The sequence below is a fragment of the Aptenodytes patagonicus genome, chromosome 17, assembly GCF_965638725.1.
Source record: "Aptenodytes patagonicus chromosome 17, bAptPat1.pri.cur, whole genome shotgun sequence".
Taxonomy (NCBI): domain Eukaryota; kingdom Metazoa; phylum Chordata; class Aves; order Sphenisciformes; family Spheniscidae; genus Aptenodytes; species Aptenodytes patagonicus.
In genome coordinates this window covers 4,412,251-4,433,383 of record NC_134965.1, presented here as the reverse complement: position 1 = coordinate 4,433,383, position 21,133 = coordinate 4,412,251, and the positions used below count along the sequence as shown (strand labels likewise).

The following is a 21,133-nucleotide window of genomic DNA, read 5'->3' as shown; positions in this document are numbered from 1 at the left end:
CAGCAAAAACGCACCATGGGCAGATCTTACCGTACACCCAGATTTGCTCCATAACACGACCCACAGCTGCAGCAGGATTTTCCGCTCAAAACATGACCAAGGGCAGAGCTCTGGGCGATGCGGAGATGGAAATGCATGGCCCCAAGGCCCTGTGCTACCCCCCAGAGGAGACCAAGTTATTTAATTATTATTTATTTAATAATTATTTCTTGTGGAGGTCATTGCAGGGCTTATTTAAGCCTCCTCTCTCAGCTGGGGGAGATAAGGTGAGGACTATTCTGGATACAGTCAAAATTAGCACTGTTATTTGTATTCTTGTGCCCTGAGAGCAAATTAGCTGGTACTTTAAAAAATTCCCAACAGTCATATCATGCCACTCCTTTCATTTCGCCTTTGTTGTCCCATGCCAGAGACAAGCTCAGCTCCATTTCTAGTTTGGCTGCTCTGAAAACCCACAAGAAATCCTGATCTGGTGAGCACAGCTCCTTTTACGGCTGAAGAATGCCCTCAGGCACTCCCGTACAGCTCCATGGGCTCCCGAATGTCCCCCAAATTGGCCACAAACAGGGTAAGAAAAGCAAAGAAAAATTAATAGTAACCCCCCCCCCCAAAAAAAAAAACCCCAGAGTCATCCAGTAAAATTGCTTTTATTTCTGTAATTTCGTAAGTATAAAACAAATCAGCCCAATATTGTGTGAACAGAGTGGATCGTATGGATGTGACCACGAGGAGCCTTCCCACGTCTTCATGACACACCTGGCTATTTACAGTCGGACAAAGGACACGATTTAGGAAGCGGTAATTTAGTGGAAAAATATCTCTCATAATAAAATAGGAAACCTTGTTTCTTTCAATTCTACCCCTCATATAACACCCTCCCACCCCCCAAGATATAATGATTTACCTTTCACTACAAAGCACAAACTCAGAGATTTCTAGATTTGGCTGTTCGGGCATCTCACATAAAAAAAAAAAAATCAGCATATTCCCAGATTGAAGCCACTGAGGGCACCCGCCGGCAGCTCAGCGGTCACCCTCCTCTTGGTCCCAAGCACCCGGATCGACCCAGCAGCGTCCCCATCTCAGACACCAGCCGGCGGTACCCACGTCCATCGCTCCAGGTGCACACAGATTTAGGCTCATTTAATGCCCCACTCATACCAAAAGCTGAACGGCACCAAGAGGACAGGTCCAGGGAGCACAATTTATCCTGTGTGTCCCCTTCCTCCCTGCAGCCCTGCAAACCCTAACCCAAACTGTGCCATGCAAGCTCTGCACGAGGTAAAGCCCTTCTCCTTCGTCCCAAAAACCTGACCCCCGGGGCTGTCTCCCTGCCGGGGACAAACCCTGCCAGAAACTGCCACTGCAGAAGTGCGGAAAAAAGAGGTCCAGGTGGGACTGAACAGGGATGACTGAATCTCTGGCATCATTTATACAAGGTGATGGCCATGCCAGGTATGGACCAAAAATCACAGTAAGTCTTAGGAGTCAGTATTGGGGACTCCTGTGTGTTTGAGTTCCAGGAGTGGTATGATGCCAAGGTCGCCGAACCTCATGAACATCTCCCACCAACCGGGACAGCGTTAGCCTGAGCCCCTGCACAGCAATTATTTGATGAGTTTTGGCAGAGCAGGACCCTGACTGGGAAGCAGCACTATCAACCTGACGTACAAAAGAGGAACCAAAAATTGCTGCTGAGTTTTCCTATTGCTCCTCTGGCTACTTCTGCCATCCACACTGTGAGCAGAGACTCCGGTTCAATCCCAGATTTGATGCTCTTACAGGAATGAAGTCCCCCAGCCCCTCCAGTAAAGCCTGTCCCTCCTACTCTTGACTTCTCCAGCGCCTGGCGGTACCATCCAGCCTTGGCTGAGCAGAGCATCAGAAACACACGTACGACATCTTCACAGTGCCAAAGTCTCACACACATAAATCAAAAACCTCATTCAGACCCTGAGCCGTACAGTGGCCACAGGACAGAAATAAAACATAGGACGCAGTACTACTTTGCTCTGAAGAGCATCCCTCTTTTTCCTTTTCCAACGTGCCTCCCAATGGGACCATGCACCGCAGGGGGAAGAGCTCATCCAGCAACTGGCCACAATGACATGACGTCCCAAAACAGCACAAAAGACTTGTCACAGCTGCTGCCCAAAGCGGACCCCCCCCCACCCCAGGTGCTCGCTCCAGGGACACGGGACCCTCGCCTCCCGCCTTGGCTGTAACCCAGCCCCGTGCCTGCCCTCTGAGAAAGGAGTATAAAGTGCTCGTGGACAACCCCGCGCTGCCATCCCAGCGTGTCCTCCGCCGTGCATCTCACATCGCTGCTTCCCTGCGCGGGGGAGGATCTGTCACAGCAGCCCACGGATGCTAAACGTCTTGCTGGAAAGACCTAAGTTTTATTTAAAAACTTTGAATATGCCAGGCAGCACCATCAAAATAAAACTGAAAAGGAAATAATTCCTAAACTCTGTTGTCAAAAAACCAAGGATCCCGGAGGCTTTGCCCCTAAGCTGCCTTTTTTAACAAGCTCTTGGGCAAAACAGCCACCCAGTGTCCATCTCCCTTGTATTGCACACAGTCGGATGCCTCGGTAAGACACAAGACCCGATCCCAAAGCGATGGTCTCGGCTCTGGGATCTCCAAGTTTGCACAAGAACATGCTCCAGCCTGTACAAGCGCCCACCACGCTGCTGGTAGCATACAGGCAATAAATAACTACTCCGTGATTTATCCTGACCCTTCACCAAAGCATAAAGGAAAAACAATTAGATCTACAGATATTCTTCTACTTCATTAAAATATTTGAACTATAAGCCTCTGTAATCAAAAAGCACGGAGTGAAACCTGTATTCCAAGTGATTAAAGGATGGGGGGAAAGAGAGAGACGTGGTCAACCGTTCAGAAGGGGAAATGAGGATGTGTCAAAATGGTCCCTCCTAGCAAGTGGGATGCCTGCTCCAGGTAGCCTTAGTGCAGGTTTCCTGCACTATTTTCTAGGTAGATCTAGAGGCTTACAATTAAAAAGCAAATGCAATTTTCTGCTGCTGGAAAGAACAAGCCTTTGGCTGGGAGACGGCTCTGGCTTCTTGCCTGTGATGGCTTGGATTTTGGTAACTCAGAATTGCAAGCCAGTGACTGGACAAACAGACTGACATTGCCCAGGCTTGCAGCAGCGCGGCATCTCCATCAACGATAAAATAACAGAAACTCGGCATCTCTACCAACAAGAAAATAACAAACTCAGCATCTCTTCAAATAGCCTTTCTGTTAGTGGGTTCAGAAGGATGCCTGGTACAACCACCCCCAGCTCTCTGCTCAGGTGAGACTAAGCAAAAATTACCAGCAGGAATTTAATAGCGAGTTAAAATTTCATGATTTCATCTCTGCTCTAAAACAGAGCTCTTTTTTTTTTCCCCCCCTTCTTTTAGGTCTCCTTATATTACAGACTCCCATCCATTATTCAGTACTCATTAGTGGGACCTTTACACAAGAAACTCCTCCACACACATACATATTTGGATAAAATTAGTAATCCTACACCAGACCTTAAGCCCAGGGAAACCAGCTTAATTCAGGTGGTGCAATACGGAGTGGATGGACCAAGCAGATCCCCACAGGCGTGATGGACCAAGGCCACTGTGTCCCAAGGAGATGCCATCAGGCAGCTGAAAGCCCCGCTGGACCCTACGAACGGGGCTGGGATGCTCTGAATCAGGTCCAGCCTCTCCCAAACTGGTTTTCAGCCTCAGGGAAACACAGAAGCCGTTTCCTCTGAAGTCACCGAGCTGGTACTGGATTAAATTCCTGCTGGTTCTTGCCCTGCACAGAGAGCTGGAGGTGATCTGTGCTAAAACAAGGTGAAATCCACCCCTTCGGGGAAGGGCAAATCACACATCTACAGTGTTAGTCTTACTGAAGCCCTATTTTGAAGGCTTAAGCAGTACCTGGGTCATGCCCTGGTCCTCTGCGCCAGGGTGAGTCTCATCCACAGTGAAAATCTTTAAAGAGGAATTGGTTGCCCCAAGGGATCACCAATTAAATCAATTAGACATAACACATTTGAAAAATAAAACTTCTTCAAGACAAAGTATAATAATATTAAAAAAAAAATCAGCAACAATCTTCTAACCACAGAGTGTCTATAAAGATCTTTTTAAAGAGCTTCATATTAAAATTCCTTGAATACATTATATATTAAATACAGTAACAACATTTCATGCAAGGTTTTCTGTACAATTAAATCAGCTCAGTAGTATAACAATTCTGTACATTCCCATTGGTCTGGGGGCTCTGCTCATCTTCAATGCTGGTGATGGAGAAAAGAAAGGAAGGATGATATTTGGCACCTACTGTACAGAGGAAGAGTAGCTCTTGCCCAGGTGAAAGAGAAACAGAAAAGCACTGGAAGCTTTTAAAAGGCAAAAGGTAAAAGAAAAAACCCAACAGCAAAGGAGCAAAATGCTATCCAAAAACCGGGCTCTAGAGCTGTTGCTGCAATTTAAGAGAAGGAAAGATATAGGGTCTGGCTAACTAAATATCATCAGGGCGGATCACAGGGGAACGTGAGGAAAACAGGAGGGAGGATTTGGAGAGCTGGAGAAGAAATCACCTGCTATCAGCTCCTCAGCTGACGCAGCTCAATGGAGAAAGATCAGTTTACTGGATCCCAAAATCTACTCCTGATCCACAAACTTGCTGCAGCCTGTGTCACTCCTGCTGCAGAAAAATCCCAGGAGGATAAAATAAAATTGATGCCTTATAAAAAGGGATGCCATGACAAACACCGCTCACGGAGAAGGACTACGTTATGTACAAGCATACATTCATTCCCGTCTCGAAGGCAGATCACTGGTGTCAAGGATGCCCTGTGCAAGACAGCGATGTCCTCCAAGGCAGAGGACACGAACTTGTGGACTTGCTCCTAAGGACTTAAGCTCTACTCCTGCTAGGGAAATAGTTAAAAATCAACTGAGTACAGAAAGTGTGACCAGGAGTGAGCGGTAGACATGAGGAATGCAAAGTCGGTCATCCCCATGCTTTGCTTTAAATGGTTGCCCCTACAAGGAAGATGGCTATGGCTTAAATAGTGCAGATGGGATCTAACAGACGTCGGACGGAGGAGAACAGACAAGACTACATCGCACTTTGGTGTCGGATGAGCCTGAGAAGGTGCAGGGCTTTCCACAACACAGGGATCAAACAGGACAGTGTGATAAATAGGGAGAACTTCACCTTCCACCACACGCACCCGGCCTCAACGTATTAACACACATCCGCGAGATCCACACCACCAGTGGTCACACCTTGAAGCTATTTTCAGCTGCTGCAGCCTGTAGGCACAGCGGCTACCGGAGCAGAGCGCAGCGGCTGCAGCGATGCAGCCACCGACAACATCGGACATCATCGAGGGTCAGTGACCCCAACCCACGGCGCCCTCACCTCCCTCCCCTGCCCTCGCCCACCGCCAAGCCCTTCCCAGCCCCGCGAGCTGCCCTCGTGCATCCTGCCCGGCTGGGGGACGCAGCCTCCCACCCGCGCTCAGCGTATTGCCTAAAATCCCGACTCCCCCCCCTTGACCTCCTGTGAAGGATGCCTTGCCTGAGCTCAACCCATCCGGGTGAAAATTGGAAAGAGGGTCTCAAATTTTGCAGGAACAAATCCTCAAGGAATCGCGTTACGATGACCCAGGTCCACACAGCTCCGTCCCCAAACCCTACGCCAGCTGTCCAGTAATTGCACTCTTATGTACAGGAAAAAGAAAGCTACGAAACAAAACAAAATCAGTATTTTTCTTTTCGACGATTCACCCGCATTTGTCTGATAGTCGGACACATGCATGTCCTGCTGGCTTCTAGCGATGGTCATGCATGCAAGACTTCAGTCCGAGTTACAAGTTAGGGATCCTTTAGTTAGGAGCGTTTCCTTCGTGTCAGTCATTTCTTGTCCTCTTCTCCTGAAACAAAGGGAAAAAAAGAGAAGAAAAAGTATTGGTGAGGGTTCAAAAGCAAACCAGCTCCCTGTTTTTGTTATCAAGAGAGGTTGCTCCTGGGTTGATCCCAGAAGGGACCTGGGATCCTGTCTGTGCAGAGCTGGCCTGACTGCAGCCACGGCAGCTCAGGCTGCACGAGGAGGAGGATGCCGGTCCCCAGGTGAGGAAGGGCTCAGCACGCTCAGCCTGCAGGAGCTATGAAAAGGGATGAGTCGGAGCCATGCAGGCAGGAACAGCGGGAAGACGAGCAGGCAGGGATCCATCGTTATCGCTCCTAACGAGAGCATCAGGGAGCACCCAGGGAAAGGCAGCGGTGCAGAGAGGAGGAAGCTCGCTGCATCCCACCGCCCATCCCAAAGCCCCGTCCCTGCCACAGCCAGACGGATGGATATTGCTCCATGAGCTGACACCACTTACGCACACACTATATATATTTACATCCATATATACCTCCAGAACAACTAGCAAGGACCAATCTACCCATTGCAGTCGCTGTCCCAGCCCCAGGGCTGCCCTCCTCCCTACTCCCCACCCTACTGATGGACGGAGTTGGACGTGGAAGGTAACAGGCAACACATGGCCTGAAGGAAAGCTACAGTGCTCGGCTTGAACTCGGTGTGAGCAGCCTTGAAATCCCTGCCAGAGCTTGACTCACACCAACTAGATCCCCAATTTTCAAGCAGTCGACAGCAGCGTCTCTGACCCCCCGAGGCAGCAGCTACTCTTCAGCCCGGGGGTGGGAGAGACCCTGCTGGCAGCTCGGTCTGCCCAGAACAGGGGTTTTTTTTTTTCTTAAAAAACCCCCACACACCCACAAGGCAGCACTTTCTGACAAGAGTTGGAAAAATCACTTATCATGAATCTTTCGACCCTATTTCTCTATCTTTCATCGCTGCACACATCACCAAACACATCTCGCAGACGACCGCTGTTACTGTGCTCTTGATAAATAGGGGTCCTGCCTGGGGTTACCAGTAAAGCTCAGCTCCCACGCTGCCAACCCTGGTGCCGACAAGCTTCCAGGGAAATTAATAAATAACAGGAGAGAAAGAGAGAAAGAAAAAAAACTTTTTCACAACTTCTGCCAAAATTTCTTTCCAGCACTGGCTGGAGAGCTCAGCCCTCGTGTCCTGAGATAAAGTTGATTGCTGTCATGGCAGCACCCCTCTGGATGACCTCCGCACTGCGGGCTTCAGAGCGAAGCAGGGATGCTGGCGATGGCGCTGCATTAAATCTCATTGCAGCGATCAAAATTCATCTCCTCTGAGTTGCAGGGGTGTCTCTTCAGCAGCTCCAGCAGCTGAACAGTCCCCACCGGGTGACACACCGGCCGTTACTCGCCAGCCACGGCGCTTCCTCTAAATGCTTCACCCTGTGGTTGTGCAAACAGGGGGACGGCCGCGCCGTACGGCAGGCAGGGACAGGAAGGGGACATGGCTGCAGCGCCGACAGCGAGCGTTTAACCACAGCGGGTACTCTTCAAAACGTTACTCTCAGGCCTCTGAGTAACGCCCCCCCCCAGCACAGAGCGAGTCGGGTGTTTCCAGGAGAACTGCAAGCAGCCGAGGGTCCAGCACCCACTTTGCTTTGATAATCTGCTTTCATTTGCAGGTCCCTAAATGCCTAAATGTGTCTGGCTCTCCTCTCCGCACACCGGTGACAGGAGCAGGGGGAATCCACCGACCTATTTGCAGGATTGATGGGGCGGTCGGAATCCACCCGATCCCATCTGGATCCTGCCTCACACCGCCAAGTTTCTCAGGGCTGTCACAGTCCTTCAATACTCGCAAACCTGCAACCGAACAATGCGAGCTCATCTCCTACAAGATCTGCTCCCCACCAGAACAGCCGAGGCCTTTCAGGGTGTTTTCCTTATTGCTTTTGACTTCCCTCTTAACGGGCTCCCGTAAAAGGTGATGCTGGAGGGATGCAGCTACCAGCCGAGATCACTCCCTCCGCTGAGGGAAACGCTGCAGCCCGTGTAGCTCTGAAAACTGCACATCTCTCCCACTGCACCAGGGCACCCCGAGCTTCAGCCCTGAGCTCCCCAGACCCCAGGAGAAAACCAAAAGGCAAATCCTCCTGCTATTCCTTTGCACTACCGGGGCAGCAGCACCTAGAGCTTCCCTCTGCTCTTCCATTTCTAAAGCATGGCACGTGCACACACAGGAAAAAAAAGGAGAGAGGAAAAATAAAACAAAAAGCAAGGCAGCAGAGCTGTAAAATCCCATCTGGAGAGATTCCGGCATTGAAAGGTGTGGTGCCGCTCTCCTTCAGAGCATCCCACAGCTCAAGCCAACAACTTGGCCCGTGGGGACACATTCCTCCTCCGGCGCCAGCGCCCAGCCAAGGTAGCTCCACACAGAGATTACCCTACAAGGGCAGCCACGGACCCGGGTGCTTGCTCCTGGCTCTCTGCCGCGCCGGGGAGAGGGATGCCTGCCTCCTCTGCAGGGAAAACGGGCGGCTGCAGCAGCCCCTTTGCTCCCGGGGGGGGGGAGTTCGAGGGCTGCCCTCATCCCCAGGTGTGGGTGCACGGGGGCGTTGAGGGCGAGCAGCTTCTTTTTGCTACGCGCTGCAGGTTTTTTGTGATGGGACACGGAGATTTTGGTCCCTGCAGATTTCAAGGCTGGCTCGGAGGGATGCAGAGCCCCGGCTGGCCCTGGCAGGGAGCGTGACACACTTGTCACTGCACAGCCACCTCTGCCAGCTGCTCTCCTCTGGGACGATGTTAAAGCATAAAGATGACACCGATTTTGCAGATAAGAGGCCCAATCTCGGCAGTGGAGATGCTCACCCAAGGGTGCAATCTCGCCTGCACATCAGCTGCGGTGGCAGGAGGCTGCGGAGCACCATGCTGCCTGCCGGGGAGGGGACAGGTGGGGACAGGTACCCAGTGGTAAGGCCACCACCTTGCAGCTCCTGCAAAATCGCCCAGGGGTGGCCGTTCTCCCCAGGTGTAAGGACAAACGGCTGCATAAATGCTAATCTGCGACAAAACACGCCAAGACAATTCTTGTGCATCAAAACTACCGATCTGCAGTGGCGCTGCTGCTGTCGGGGCAGTTGTGTAGCTGTGTTGCAGAAAGCACACGCTTCTTGACTTGCCCCTGCTTTTACGACGGCACAGGGGAGAAACAGCACCCAGGCAGGGCCTGCTGCTTAACGTGCTGAAAACAAGTGAAACCACCACAGTGGCAACACCGACACCTGCGATGGGTTTGCTTCGAGATGGTGAAGATGAGGAGAAAAGGGATGGTGCAGGAAGGCAGGAGGGGAGCGGTGTGGCCGTGGCAGCAGGCTGATGGCGCACGGAGGGGCACGAGCACCGGGGTTACCTCAGTGTCCTGTCTGGATTTTGTACCTTTTGAGAACCACTCAGAAAAGAGACTTCTGCAAGGCCTTGGCACAGATGCCTGGAAACCTTCCTCCTGCATGCCACTGGGCTCAGAAAGCAATACACTTAAATGCACAGAGGACGGCAAATATTAAAAATACTAGGGCAAGAGGTCCTTGAGGGTGGTCAGCCCTTGTGAGCCTGCCAGCCTGTATCTGTGTGACGGACACCTGAGAGAGCTTTGGAGAACATCTCCACGTTCCTGACCAGAACATCTGCAGGTCGCACCAAGCCAGCCTAACTCGGCTGTGCACTTTCGCTTGCTGTCTCACACTCAACATTGCCTCCCAAAACTGAGAGCGCAGAAACCTCAGAGGGGCCAGAGATGGATGAAGGCAGCGATACATGCAAAGCATGCAAGACGAGAGGCTGGAAGTGACCGGGGTGATGGGGAGAGAAATGTAAAACACAGACCATGGTGAAAACTGAAGAGTCTCAGCTTTCTGCCGCTTCAAGGACAAGGAAAACCCAGTGTAATGGAAACACGACTTACTTATCTAAAGCTGATCAAAGCAGAAAATTTTCCATGCAAAACCTGAATCAGCAGAACTCACAGCTAGACATTTGCATCCCTCAACTGAATACCCTTGGCCATCCCTCAGATTTAGGCCTCAGAAGGTCCCACGCTGGAGACCATCCCCAAGCATTTCCTTGCAGAGGTCAAGCGGTAGCCTGGCCCCCCCTGGCCAAAACTGCCATGCAAACGGCTGCTTCACAGGCTTTTTAGACCTTATTTTGAAGCAAAATACAGAGGCCAGTGTGGGAAAGGAGACTCTGTCTGGGTACAGGGTCCCTGGGCTCCATTATCGGCTGATTTTCCAAGCCACGTTCACCCGGACATGGTCCAAGCAGGTCCCCCCCACACACAAGCAAGACTTTGGAGGAAGCACAGGAATACGGCATTCGGGGATGAGACACCTAAGAAAGCCAACCCTTGCTCTGGAGTCCTGCAGGTTTTCAACTGGTGCTCCCCGCTCCACATGTGTCCTACCGTCCTGAGAATGCCTGGTAAAAAAAAAAAAAAAAAAAAATCACAAGACCACATTTAAAAGTGGCTTTTTGAGGTTTTTTTGTTTCCTTTTCAAAGCCCAGAAGAATTAGGAAGATGCAGGATTTCAATTATTTCTTTCAAATGTGATGATTTAAGCGTGATTTTGCCCCATAGCCGTGATTGAATAGCTGCATGGGAAACCCTTGCTGGATGAGACACAGAGCGACCCGTAAGCATCAGCAGCACCGTGACCATGGGGATGAGGGCAGCTCAGAGGAGCTGGCATGTCGGGAGCACGGCATGGGAGGAGGAAACACTCTGAGCTGGTATGATGGGACTCGAAAGGATCGTACGCCTGCCAGAAACCCCGCTGTGCTCAGACCTGCACTGGCACAGTTGAAGAAAAGCCCTTCCTCCAGCAGCACTGAGTTTTTACAGAGAAATGCAAAGTGTGGGAGAAAGAAAGACTCATCCCCAGATCACAGATGGTGAAGTGAAGACCGAGGGCATGCATGGGATGTAACAGCCAGGAATTAAACCAGCCCTCCTACGCCCCAGTCCAGTGCTGTGCCATAAAATCGTTGCTACAGGCTTGTAATGGTATGATAAAACAAGCTTGGGTGATGCAAAGCGCCTATCAGTCTGTTGAGAGACGCAACAGTTAAATAAAAATAAGCTAGAAACAATTTCTATCTGGTCTGTAAAAATAGGAGCCCCTGCACATCCATTTCTCAGCGGAGGCTTCGCTGAGCAATCGCGGTGGTTACGCATCAGCTCACTGCAGAAAGGAAAGCTGACGTGAGCACCTCCAGTGCGCCGGGAGCCAGCTACGGGGAGCACAACCAGTTTGTGATTGTTTCCTGCTTGCAATAATTTCCCATCCCCTATTTCCATGGTTCTGCTCCATGAGAAACCAAACAGGGCTGTAACGATGCCCCAAATCCCTCCCTGCCAGGGCTGGACGGACCTGCCTTCAGCCCTGAAATGCAAGAGTGGCTTCGCACAGTTTTCTTGGGTCATTATTAAAGGGTGAAGACAAAAGGAAGGGGTTTGCTAGGACGCCGGCTGCTTAAGGGGAGAAAAGAAGTCTGAGCAAGGTGATGCTGTGGAAGGACATCCAGTCCCCGCACTCAGGTTGCTCATCTGCCCCCCAGGGCCACTACATCTTCCCCAGGCAAGGACGGTGTCTCTCCTGCCCTTCTTCTCCCTGCTATCACTGTCGGGGCAAACACACCCTAAAAAACGAATTAAATCTGTTTCCCTGGAGAGGGGCCAGCCCCTTGGCAGGCACGGCACCGCTCGGCAGCCACGGCCTGGCAGCCGCTGCCAAAAAACCTGCAGGTTTAACTGAGCGCCGAGATATCACCCACAGCAACACCTTTTGCAAGAAACAAAAGAAAAGATTATATCATCTCTTTGGAGGGCCGCCTAAACACATGCTGTGATTTACAGCACGTAGCCCAGGAGCACACGGGAACTGCTGCCCAGGTGCCACAGGAGCTGCTTCTCCTCCGTGTGTGCCACAGGATGGATCCTGAGAGGTGCCGGCCAAGGACAACCCCATTAAAACCAGTTTATAACACATTCAGCTCTCATTTGATCTTAAAATAGAGGTAGCAAATTCAAGATAAGGATGGCCACAGAGGGGTGGAAAATCGAGGGAAAAAACCAAAGGATTCCTGTTAGAAACCAGTGCTTGATTTGTTTTGCTTCATAAGAGAAGGGATCCAGTTCCCAGAGGTTCGAGAGGAGCTGGATAAACACACGCGGCAGATTTATCTAGTGCTCCAGCTCCTAAGGGAGTATTTCAAGCAGATGCAAGTACCCACTGCTCCGCCTGGCGTGGCACCCGGCAAGGAAGGGGGCAGGAGAAAAAGTCCCTTTTTCACAGCAAAGGCGGATGAACATGCAGATGCAGACACCACGCGAGTGGAGGAGGTGAGCCACCATGAACCCCAAGCAAAGCGCCATGGAGCAAACATAACCCAGTGTAGTGCAGACCATGCTCACCGTCCAGGTGGTTGCGGGAAAGGTACTTGAGTCCTTCGTCCAGCAAGATAACGGGCAGGGAGATTTTCATTACAACCACCCACTGCGGCCAGCTCAGGGGGGTTACCTGGAAGATGAGCTGCAAGGCGGAAAGGATTGGACATGTCAATAGGGAAGGAGGTGGGATTTTTTTTGTTTGTTTTAAAGGTCAGGTTGTTGTATGGCACAGGTTGAGAAAGGGTCATCCCAGGTACAAGGAGGGAGGATCCAGACAGCCCGAAGAACAGGATTTCTTCAAGGTCTGTCATGATCCCAAGGTGGCTCTTGGCCAAGATCAGTCAAAAACAATGATGTCCTTCATCTCATCTGCAGATGAGGAAAGCGAGGCACAAGCTAGGACTGTATGTGCTCACAGGCGCTTAGCGGGGGACAACGGACAATGTAACCTCCTGGGCACAGTGACCCGCTTCATCTTAAGCGCCCTTAGGCATCAACCGAGGCATCACCAGCCTTGGACTGCAAAGGGAGGCGATGCCTCCAAAAGGAGCTGAGATATCCATAGCCCTTTGCATTGCCTATAAGAAGAGCTTCTGACTTTAGTAAAGGCTCATTGGGGCAGGGTCTCTCCTGGTCCCCATGTTTGTTCGAGTCACAGGACCTGGTCCTGAGGACACACGCTGGGGACAACCGTCCCAGAAGCTCCAGGGATGTCCTCGCCCACAGGAGGAGCCCCCTGGGCTGCACGCGGAGGTGGCACAGGGCACTCACAGGCATAGGCTTGACGTAGAGGATGAGGAAGTGCAGAGCCATGGACATGACGATGGCCCCCAGCAGCCAGATGTTGAGCCATGGTGGCATCCGCAGCAGCGACTGGTTCTCAGAGACACTGCAAAAGCGAGGGGACAGCATTAGCCCCAATAACCTCCTGCTCCCTGCGCCTGCCCAAGCTGGGGGTTCCCACTCCTCTCCAAGGCTGTACACTATAGCCCCTCTCTTTCAGACTGTTCAGCTTCAGGCTCTGCTGCAATTTGGATCTGGACACCCATCTCAACGCAACCAGCCATGCATGGATTAGGACAGGTCATTAACAGGGCCAAACTGCTAACAGATGCAGATCCAGCGCTTCCTCCACTGCTACTGACAGCGGCACGCTGGCTTGGAGGAGTTTATTTAAAGTGAGCCCAGCGGTCCTCTGTGAGAACACTCCGAATGGCTCTGCTGAGTCAAAGCAAAGCCCTCAGCCCACCAACGGACGCTCGAAGAGATCCTACCCAAAATCAGTTACGCGTAGAGCATACAGAGCAATCCTGCGGCCACCCTACCTGTTCAGAGCGTTGCACATTTCGATTGTCACCAGCACAGACAGAGCCATTGTGGTCGGGTATCGGGACTCAAAGATCTCACAGTCAATTCCTTCAAAGATGGGGTTGTCCTTGGTGCACCTCATGAAGTTCCTCTGTCGGCACAGGAAACCACTGGTAAATACATGGCAGAGCAGCAGTGTAGGAAAGGCAGGCAAGAGGAGGAAGAGGTCGACTGGTTGGGGGGGCACATGGTGAATCCTGATTATTAGGGGTGCTGTTAAATATCCCACAGTTCAGAGTAACTGATAAAACTGTCTAAAGTGACCCAGCTTCTGCTGTGGTTGGGGCTTTGGGGTTATGGCTGGATAGCGGCTTACAAGATTTTCACATGTAGTTAGTGAGGTGTTTGAGCACACACGCATCTCCATCAAAAATACATCTTCCATTGCATGTGACATTGGGGCGCAATGGCAACCACTTTCCCACCACCTTGTTCAGACCTACAGTAGTGTAAAAATCAATCTCTTTCAATGTGGGATCAGGTGCAGGAGCTACTTTCAGCTTCTTTGAATCAAGTTTCCCACCATGCTGGTCACTGGCAGAAGCAAGGCTGGAAACATCAGCCTGAGGGAGAGAATTTGCTTTTATTTTAAATTATTGTCTTCTCCACCAGGAATTTGGGAACACTACAAACCACCACAGAAGAAAGGTAGAGGAAAGACCCCAGCGCTTGAATCCATGCCCTCACCCATCTGCTCAACACGTCGGCCCGTTCCCCTCCTGACTCACCAGCTGATGGAAGGAGACCTGCGGTCCCTCGGCGTCGTACAAGAACCACCAGGTCGCTGCGCCCACTGTGGCCAGGCCCACGTACACTGTGGCCGAGAGAGACACCCTTACCCCCAGCACCTGGCAAGGAGGCCCCTACCCCATGGTACCCCGTGCCTGTCCTCATCCTCTACCCACCGGTGCCCGTGGGGGCTCACCTCCGATGGCCAGGTAGCGGAAAAAGAGCCAGCCGCTGATGAGGGGCTCCTTGGGGTTGCGGGGCAGCTTGTCCATAATGTCCAGGTCGGGGGGGTTGAAGCCCAGCGCAGTGGCCGGCAGCCCATCTGTCACCAGGTTCACCCACAGCAGCTGCACGGGGATGAGGGCCTCGGGCAAGCCCAGGATGGCCGTCAGGAAGATGCTGCAGGGAAAAAAACAGATGCCAAATTAGATGAGCTCCAGGGCAGCCAGAGAAAGTGTCCGTGTTGTGCAAGGGGAGAGCGAGCAGGAACCCTGGATCCAAATACCCCAAACTGAATAGTCACCCAAAGTCCTGCAGATGAACCTGCAAGCCCTGAGTCAGGAGCCTGAAGTCCAAGACTGAATTTTGCAGCTAAAATTTGTTCCTGTAGCTATTAAAATTTGCTTTGCAGTCGAAACCCAACCACTGACGGCCACACAGGTTCCCGTTCCCAGCACAAATACCCCTGCTGAAATGCAAGGGCAAAGGATGCCCAAGTGATCCCAAGGCTGCACCCACGTGGCTGAGGACAGCACTGAGTTACTGGGAGGGACGGGCAGGGGACAGGGAGAGCTGCCCGGGACCTGATGCAAAGTGCATCAGTGTGACCTGGTGACAACAGCCTGTCCACAGATATCCACACCCGTCTTAGACGCTGGCACGGGCTTAAATAGGCAATGCATTAACAAAACAGCTCCTGGGGGGTGGTGTGTTTATAAAACCGCAAACGGAACATCCCCCTATCCCTGGGGGACAACGCAGAGCTGCTCGGTTTGGTACCCAGGGTTACAATTTTGGGCACCACATGCTGCCAGGGGCAGGGAACACGACCAGGTCACCTGCCCCAGGGGACGCATCCCCACCACCGCTCCCCTCAACATGGTGCCCAGTGTGGGGGGCTCTCACCAAACAACCTCCCCGACGTTGGAGGAGATGAGATAGCGGATGAACTGCTTCATGTTGTTGTAAATGGCCCTGCCCTCCTCAACGGCCGACACGATGGTGGAGAAGTTGTCATCGGAGAGCACCATCTCAGCGGCCGACTTGGCGACAGCCGTGCCCGACCCCATGGCGATGCCGATCTCTGCTTTCTTCAGGGCTGGGGCGTCGTTGACACCGTCGCCCGTCTGCACGAAGCCGTAATTAGCGGGGTGCAAGAGATGGGGTCAGGCGGAGAGGAGGGGACCAGGGGGGTGGTGGGGTGTCCCTGGGGGACTCACCATGGCGGTGATCTCATGGAATGACTGGAGGTACTCGACGATGCGGGACTTGTGTGCCGGCTCCACGCGGGCGAAGCATCGTGCGTCACGGCACGCCTGCCGCTGCTCCTCGGGGGGCAGCTCGTCAAACTCCCGGCCCGTGTAGGCTTTGCCAGCCACGTCCTCGCTCTCCGAGAAGATGCCGATCCTGCGGCAGATGGCCACCGCCGTGCCCTTGTTGTCGCCAGTGATCATGATGACGCGGATGCCGGCCTTGCGGCACATCTCAATGGAGGAGGTGACCTCCTTGCGGGGAGGGTCCAGCATCCCCACGCAGCCCACGAAGGTCAGGTTGTTCTGGGGAGGGGACAGCCCCGGACCCACATTAACCCCTGCGGATGCAGCCGCTTCCCTCCCCGCTGTGAAACCACGCTGGGCACAGGGATTTCCCCTGGGAGGAAACTTTCAGGAGGTTTCCTACCAACAGCCCCATGGATGCACCCTCTAGCCCCCATGCAATGGGATGCTCCCGTCCCCTCTGCTGCTCCTCACAACTTTTTGCTTTGCTCCCCTCCTCCCCGTCCCTCTTGGTAGTCCCCAGGCCCCTCTCAGCGGTCATGCCACGGGGATGGATGCCCAGTGGGACTGGGCTGTTGGCCTCACGACCGGCCCTGCTGCATGCAGCTCTGCCCCAGGGTTTGCAGAGGAGGAATTGAGCCATTGCACTGCCTGGTGCCCATGGAGAAACCAGAGAGAAAATACTGCTGGAACAGCTGGAAGTGGGTGGGAAAACTTCAGGAATAAAGAAAAAAAGCTCCTGGAGCAAGCCCCCGGTGCCGTACCTCGTAGTGGATGAAGGTGGCAGAGTCATGCAGCTGCATGGTCTCCCTGCGGACAGGCGCATCGTGGGTGGCCAGGGCCAGGCAGCGCAGCGTGTCAATGCCCATGCCCCAGTCCCGGATCCTGGCCAGGATCTTCTCTCGCACCGGGGCCGTCAGCGGGACCCTGGCAGTGCCCACACGGATGTGGGTGCAGCGCTCAATCACACTTTCCGGGGCGCCCTGGGGAGGAGCGGAGGGCTTAGGGGCTGGAATGAACCTGGAGGATGAGCATCTCTTGCCAGCACCAAAGGAAGTGCCGGAGGGAGGGGAGGCACCCAGTTTGGGCAAAGGAGAAGGCAATCTCCCCAAAACTCCAGCACACACATCCTGGCACGGCGGCTCAGCGCACTAGATGGCAGCCTCCGACCGAGCGCACAGGGACCGCGGCCCGGAAGGACGAACCCGCGTCAGGTCACCAGACGACAGGATCTGCTCCGTCGGGGATCCGTCTGACTCGTGCAAAACCTACACGTCTGCGCGGGATACTCCCGCCCCACGGATCCCCCCTCAGACCTGGAGGGGATTAGGGCCTTTAAGCCTCTGCTGAAAAAACGCGCTGCCTGCGGGATGCTCAGCAGATGCTTGCGATGCCTTTGCGATTCAGGAAAACATGTCCTTTAGCATCACAGCATCTCACCCCGTCCCTTCTGACCTTACAAAGGACCCTTGGCATTGCTCTCTAATATAAAACTTGCAATCCTTCTATTGCTCCTCTTAAATAAGCTTGCCCAGGACTGGCAGGGCCACAGATGCGGTGGCTCCAGAGGGTCCCAACCTGACCTGGAAGACAGAGTTCACCCACCCAATAAGATCTCCCGGCGGGAACAACAATATACAAATCTTCTTGGAGTCAGCGGGGGGGAAATTCCGCATCTTCTCTTGGGAAGAAAATGCCCTTTAAAACACTATTTTCTTTCTGGTTACAGCGGAAAGCCGTACAACGCCCTTTGGGCATTACTGGTGTCCGGAGGGTCCAAGCCTTTAATAAAAGCAAGTGCCCAAGTTTTGCACAGGGGCAGCTCTCCCCTGGCCCCAGCACCAGCACACTCAGTGCCTTTTCCTCCCTCTAAATCATTTTACCTCCTTTTTTTCTTGTCAATACTGCAAAGACTCGCCTCCTCCCTGACCACACCAGTCTACCTGCTGGCTCCTGGACCCCTGGACAGCTAAGGGAGGAGACAAACTGCAAAGCATCGCTGCCCGCTGCAGTAAGGGCCAAATCCTGCTGGGGTGTGCATGGGGAAGGAGGATCCTGCAGGGTGCTGAGGACTTTCTCCCCTACCTTGACAAACATCTTGCTGCCGGCGGAGTTGTGGCCAGGGCTGGTGGGCGTGCAGTACACCGACATGGACTTGCGGTCGCGGGAGAACTCCAGGGTACATTCCTTCCTCATCAGCTGCTTGATCACCTGCGGGGACAACATGGGGCTGAGCCGGGACATGACAGAGACGCAGCAGCCGGTGCTCTCCGCCTTGGCTAACAACCCTGCTGAGCCAGTACAGCACCGGTGATGGGAGAAGAAAGGCAACCACAGGAGCCAGGAGGGATGGGACAGTGCGAAAAGCAGAAGGAGCTTTCCCTATGCAATTTTTCGGGAGAATTTTAACCCCTCCGACTACACCATTGCTGCCCAGCCCACAGCACATGCCAGCATGCGCCAGACCTTTATTTTATTGACTCCACACGGGATGCCAAACAGCTGCTGTAGCCTAAGGTAAAGCCCCGTTTGCCAGAGAGGTGGGGGAGACTTTCCCCCCCACCCCGTTGGGCTCCAGCTGCGCTGCAGGAAAGGGAATTGCATCCTACTCATTACAGTTGAGGGGTTTGCCCCGATCCGGCACCCACAGGGGCCAGTGGGAGCACCACCATCACACGAGGCTGGATTGGTTTCCATCAAATTAACCAGCTCTGCAGCTGAGACTAATTAGGCTCATTTCAGGACATGCTAATTACCCTGAGGACTGCCAGCTAAGCAGTAACAACCATTCACTCAAATGGTACCTGCAGGTTTGCAGGACAGGGCAGGGGCTGCCCCAGCGCATGGATCCATGGGCCCAGGCAGTGCCCACAGACAGGCTCCTGCACCCCAACACACCCCAAACCCCGCTCTACTATTGCTACTAGTTAATTACTTAAGGAGCCAAAAACCCAGCAAGATAGCAGCCAGTCCTCCTCAGACCAATCCCCCTCTCGCGCATCCACATCAGCATCACGGCAGCTGAGCCCGGCTCCCAGGAGGACACATCTTCTCCCAAAAAAGCCATTTAATGAGCAGGGCATCTGGGGCCGAGCCAAAGTATTTTCCGGAGAGGGCAGCGGGGACGTTGATGCCAACCTTGCTCTGCATGGCTCAACTGCTTATACGATTATTATTTTTTGTTGCCAGGAGGGTGTTGCTTGTGATGGGGACACAAGCAGCTTTTTGCACAGGACTTCTACGGCAACTTAAATCTAAATAAATTAGTGAAGGGGACAAAGGAAAAGAAAACTCCTTTTGTGGTAAAACCTTGCAAGTTCAAAGTTAAAAGGATGCTCCTACTGCAGCGAAGCTGCGAGCGGGAGCTGGAGAGATGCACAAAGGGGATTTGCCCACGCAAAACGCGGGCACTGTCTGTGGACACACCAGGGAAACACCAAGCAGCTCTCGAAGGCCAAACCCAGCACAGGGTACGAGTGCAGTGACTACACGTAGGCAGGAAGTTTTGTGCCCACAAAAGCAGTGCTGTCCCCGCTGGGCATTGCACGCTCGGCGCAGCGGCAAGGACACCTGGGAGCAGCCAGCCGCTGTGGAAACCCCGAAATCCCACCGCAGATTTCAAAGCACAGAGCCACTGGGAGCAAAATCAAGAAGCACTGAAGAAACGCTGCCAGGAAACTCCAAGGAAGGGTTTTTTGTCCCTGACCAAACACAAGAGTAAGGAGAGAAGCACCAGTGACCGAACCCAGCTTGGCATCTGAGTGGAAGGGTAGTGATGGACATGCGTAACGAAGCAGCTGCCGGACTGATGTACAGCTGGGAAATTCCATCTTCCTTATCAGAAAGGAGTCGGGATTTATTATGACCTGCTCGGATCTATCTGGGGAAAAAATGCCAGAACAGAGAGCCCTTCCTTCGAGCAAGCAAAGACGTTGTAAGATCTAACAGCATGATACCAAAGCCAAGCAAATCCAGACATGAAATAAAGTGTATTTTCACCAAGAAAACAGGGAGACACTGGAGAGCTGGAGTAGGGGAATAGCCAGCACAGGATATTTTCACATCAAAAACAGATGTTTCCAAAGAGCAAGTCTTGTTCAGGCAGGCATGGCTCTGGGGAACGGGGTTTGGTTCACGCTATGGAGGACGGCTGCTCAGTGCAAACCGGGCACCTAAAGATTTGCTGCAGAGCTACAAAACTCCAAACCTCCTCATCTGCAGCCGCAGCTCTGGCCATCACCGAGGGGGTCTCTCCCGGCTGAGCAGGGATTGGGCTGAGTTTGAGCCTCGGGGATCACCTGCTCCGAAGCTCCATGTGGACTCAGGTTAGTCCCCACGACCCCAGCATCAGCCCCCCCCCCCACACACCATTGCACTATCTATCTGCTCCAAAACCAGCTCAGCCCCCTGCGAGCCAGGAAATTGCATCCTTGTGGCAGATCAGTCCCTTAGATCACTGCAAGCGGTTATTGCTCAAATAACAGTCGTCCCAAAGCCCTCCTCTCCCTCCCGTCCCCCGGCACCGGAGCTCACAGGGGCCTCCCCCCCACTCACTGAATTGCAGGCGTTGGCTCGCTCCACCTTGGACAGTTTGCTGGTGTCAGTGTTGAAGACGTTCATCTTCTCCACCAGGCACGTCAGGGCTGTTTCAGTGGCCTCCCCCACCTTCTCGTAGACTTTTTTGGACTAGAGGGCAGAGAAAAAAAAAAAAGGAGCTTAAGCTTTACAGAACATCCTCTACCTGTTGCTCCAACCAAGGATGCTGTCGCCCACTGTACCATCCCGGGGCTCCCAGAGCATCGCCTTGGGATGAGTTGAAGCCAGGGCAGGGGATCCCAAGGGACAAACCTCAGCTGGCTTTGCCCCAAAGTGGCCCAAAGCGCAAGGAAGAGCATCGCCGGTCCCCCGCACCACCCCGGCCCTGGTGCCCCCCGCACCTCGTTGTAGTCCAGCGAGGAGTCGTTGCAGAGGGCGCAGATGGTGGCCAGCTCCACCAGCCCGTCGTACTGCCCGCACTGCACCGGCTGCTTGTCCTTCAGACTGCGGGGAGAAAACAAACCCCCAAAGCCTTACACCAGCTTACAAGTTCAAATAATACTTAGCTTCTCCTATATATCCCTTGTAAAATTTTCTGAAAAGAGGGAGAAGGAGCTCAGTTGAAGCCCCGGGCTTGG

At 53.1% G+C, this 21,133-nt stretch overlaps 1 protein-coding gene across 1 annotated transcript in view; it reads right to left on the bottom strand.

The window, feature by feature from the left end:
- Positions 1–631: 631 nt before the first annotated feature.
- Positions 632–21,133, bottom strand: part of ATP2A3 (ATPase sarcoplasmic/endoplasmic reticulum Ca2+ transporting 3) — a 60,647-nt gene continuing 40,145 nt past the window's right edge. The window contains 14 exon segments of the mRNA XM_076354316.1: positions 632–5,956; positions 10,322–10,378; positions 10,381–10,394; positions 12,391–12,508; positions 13,138–13,255; positions 13,692–13,825; positions 14,463–14,548; positions 14,660–14,862; positions 15,589–15,809; positions 15,903–16,238; positions 16,724–16,942; positions 18,045–18,170; positions 20,514–20,645; positions 20,897–20,999. Of these exon segments, the coding sequence (XP_076210431.1) occupies positions 5,933–5,956; positions 10,322–10,378; positions 10,381–10,394; positions 12,391–12,508; positions 13,138–13,255; positions 13,692–13,825; positions 14,463–14,548; positions 14,660–14,862; positions 15,589–15,809; positions 15,903–16,238; positions 16,724–16,942; positions 18,045–18,170; positions 20,514–20,645; positions 20,897–20,999 (1,891 nt within the window). The 3' untranslated portion in view covers positions 632–5,932.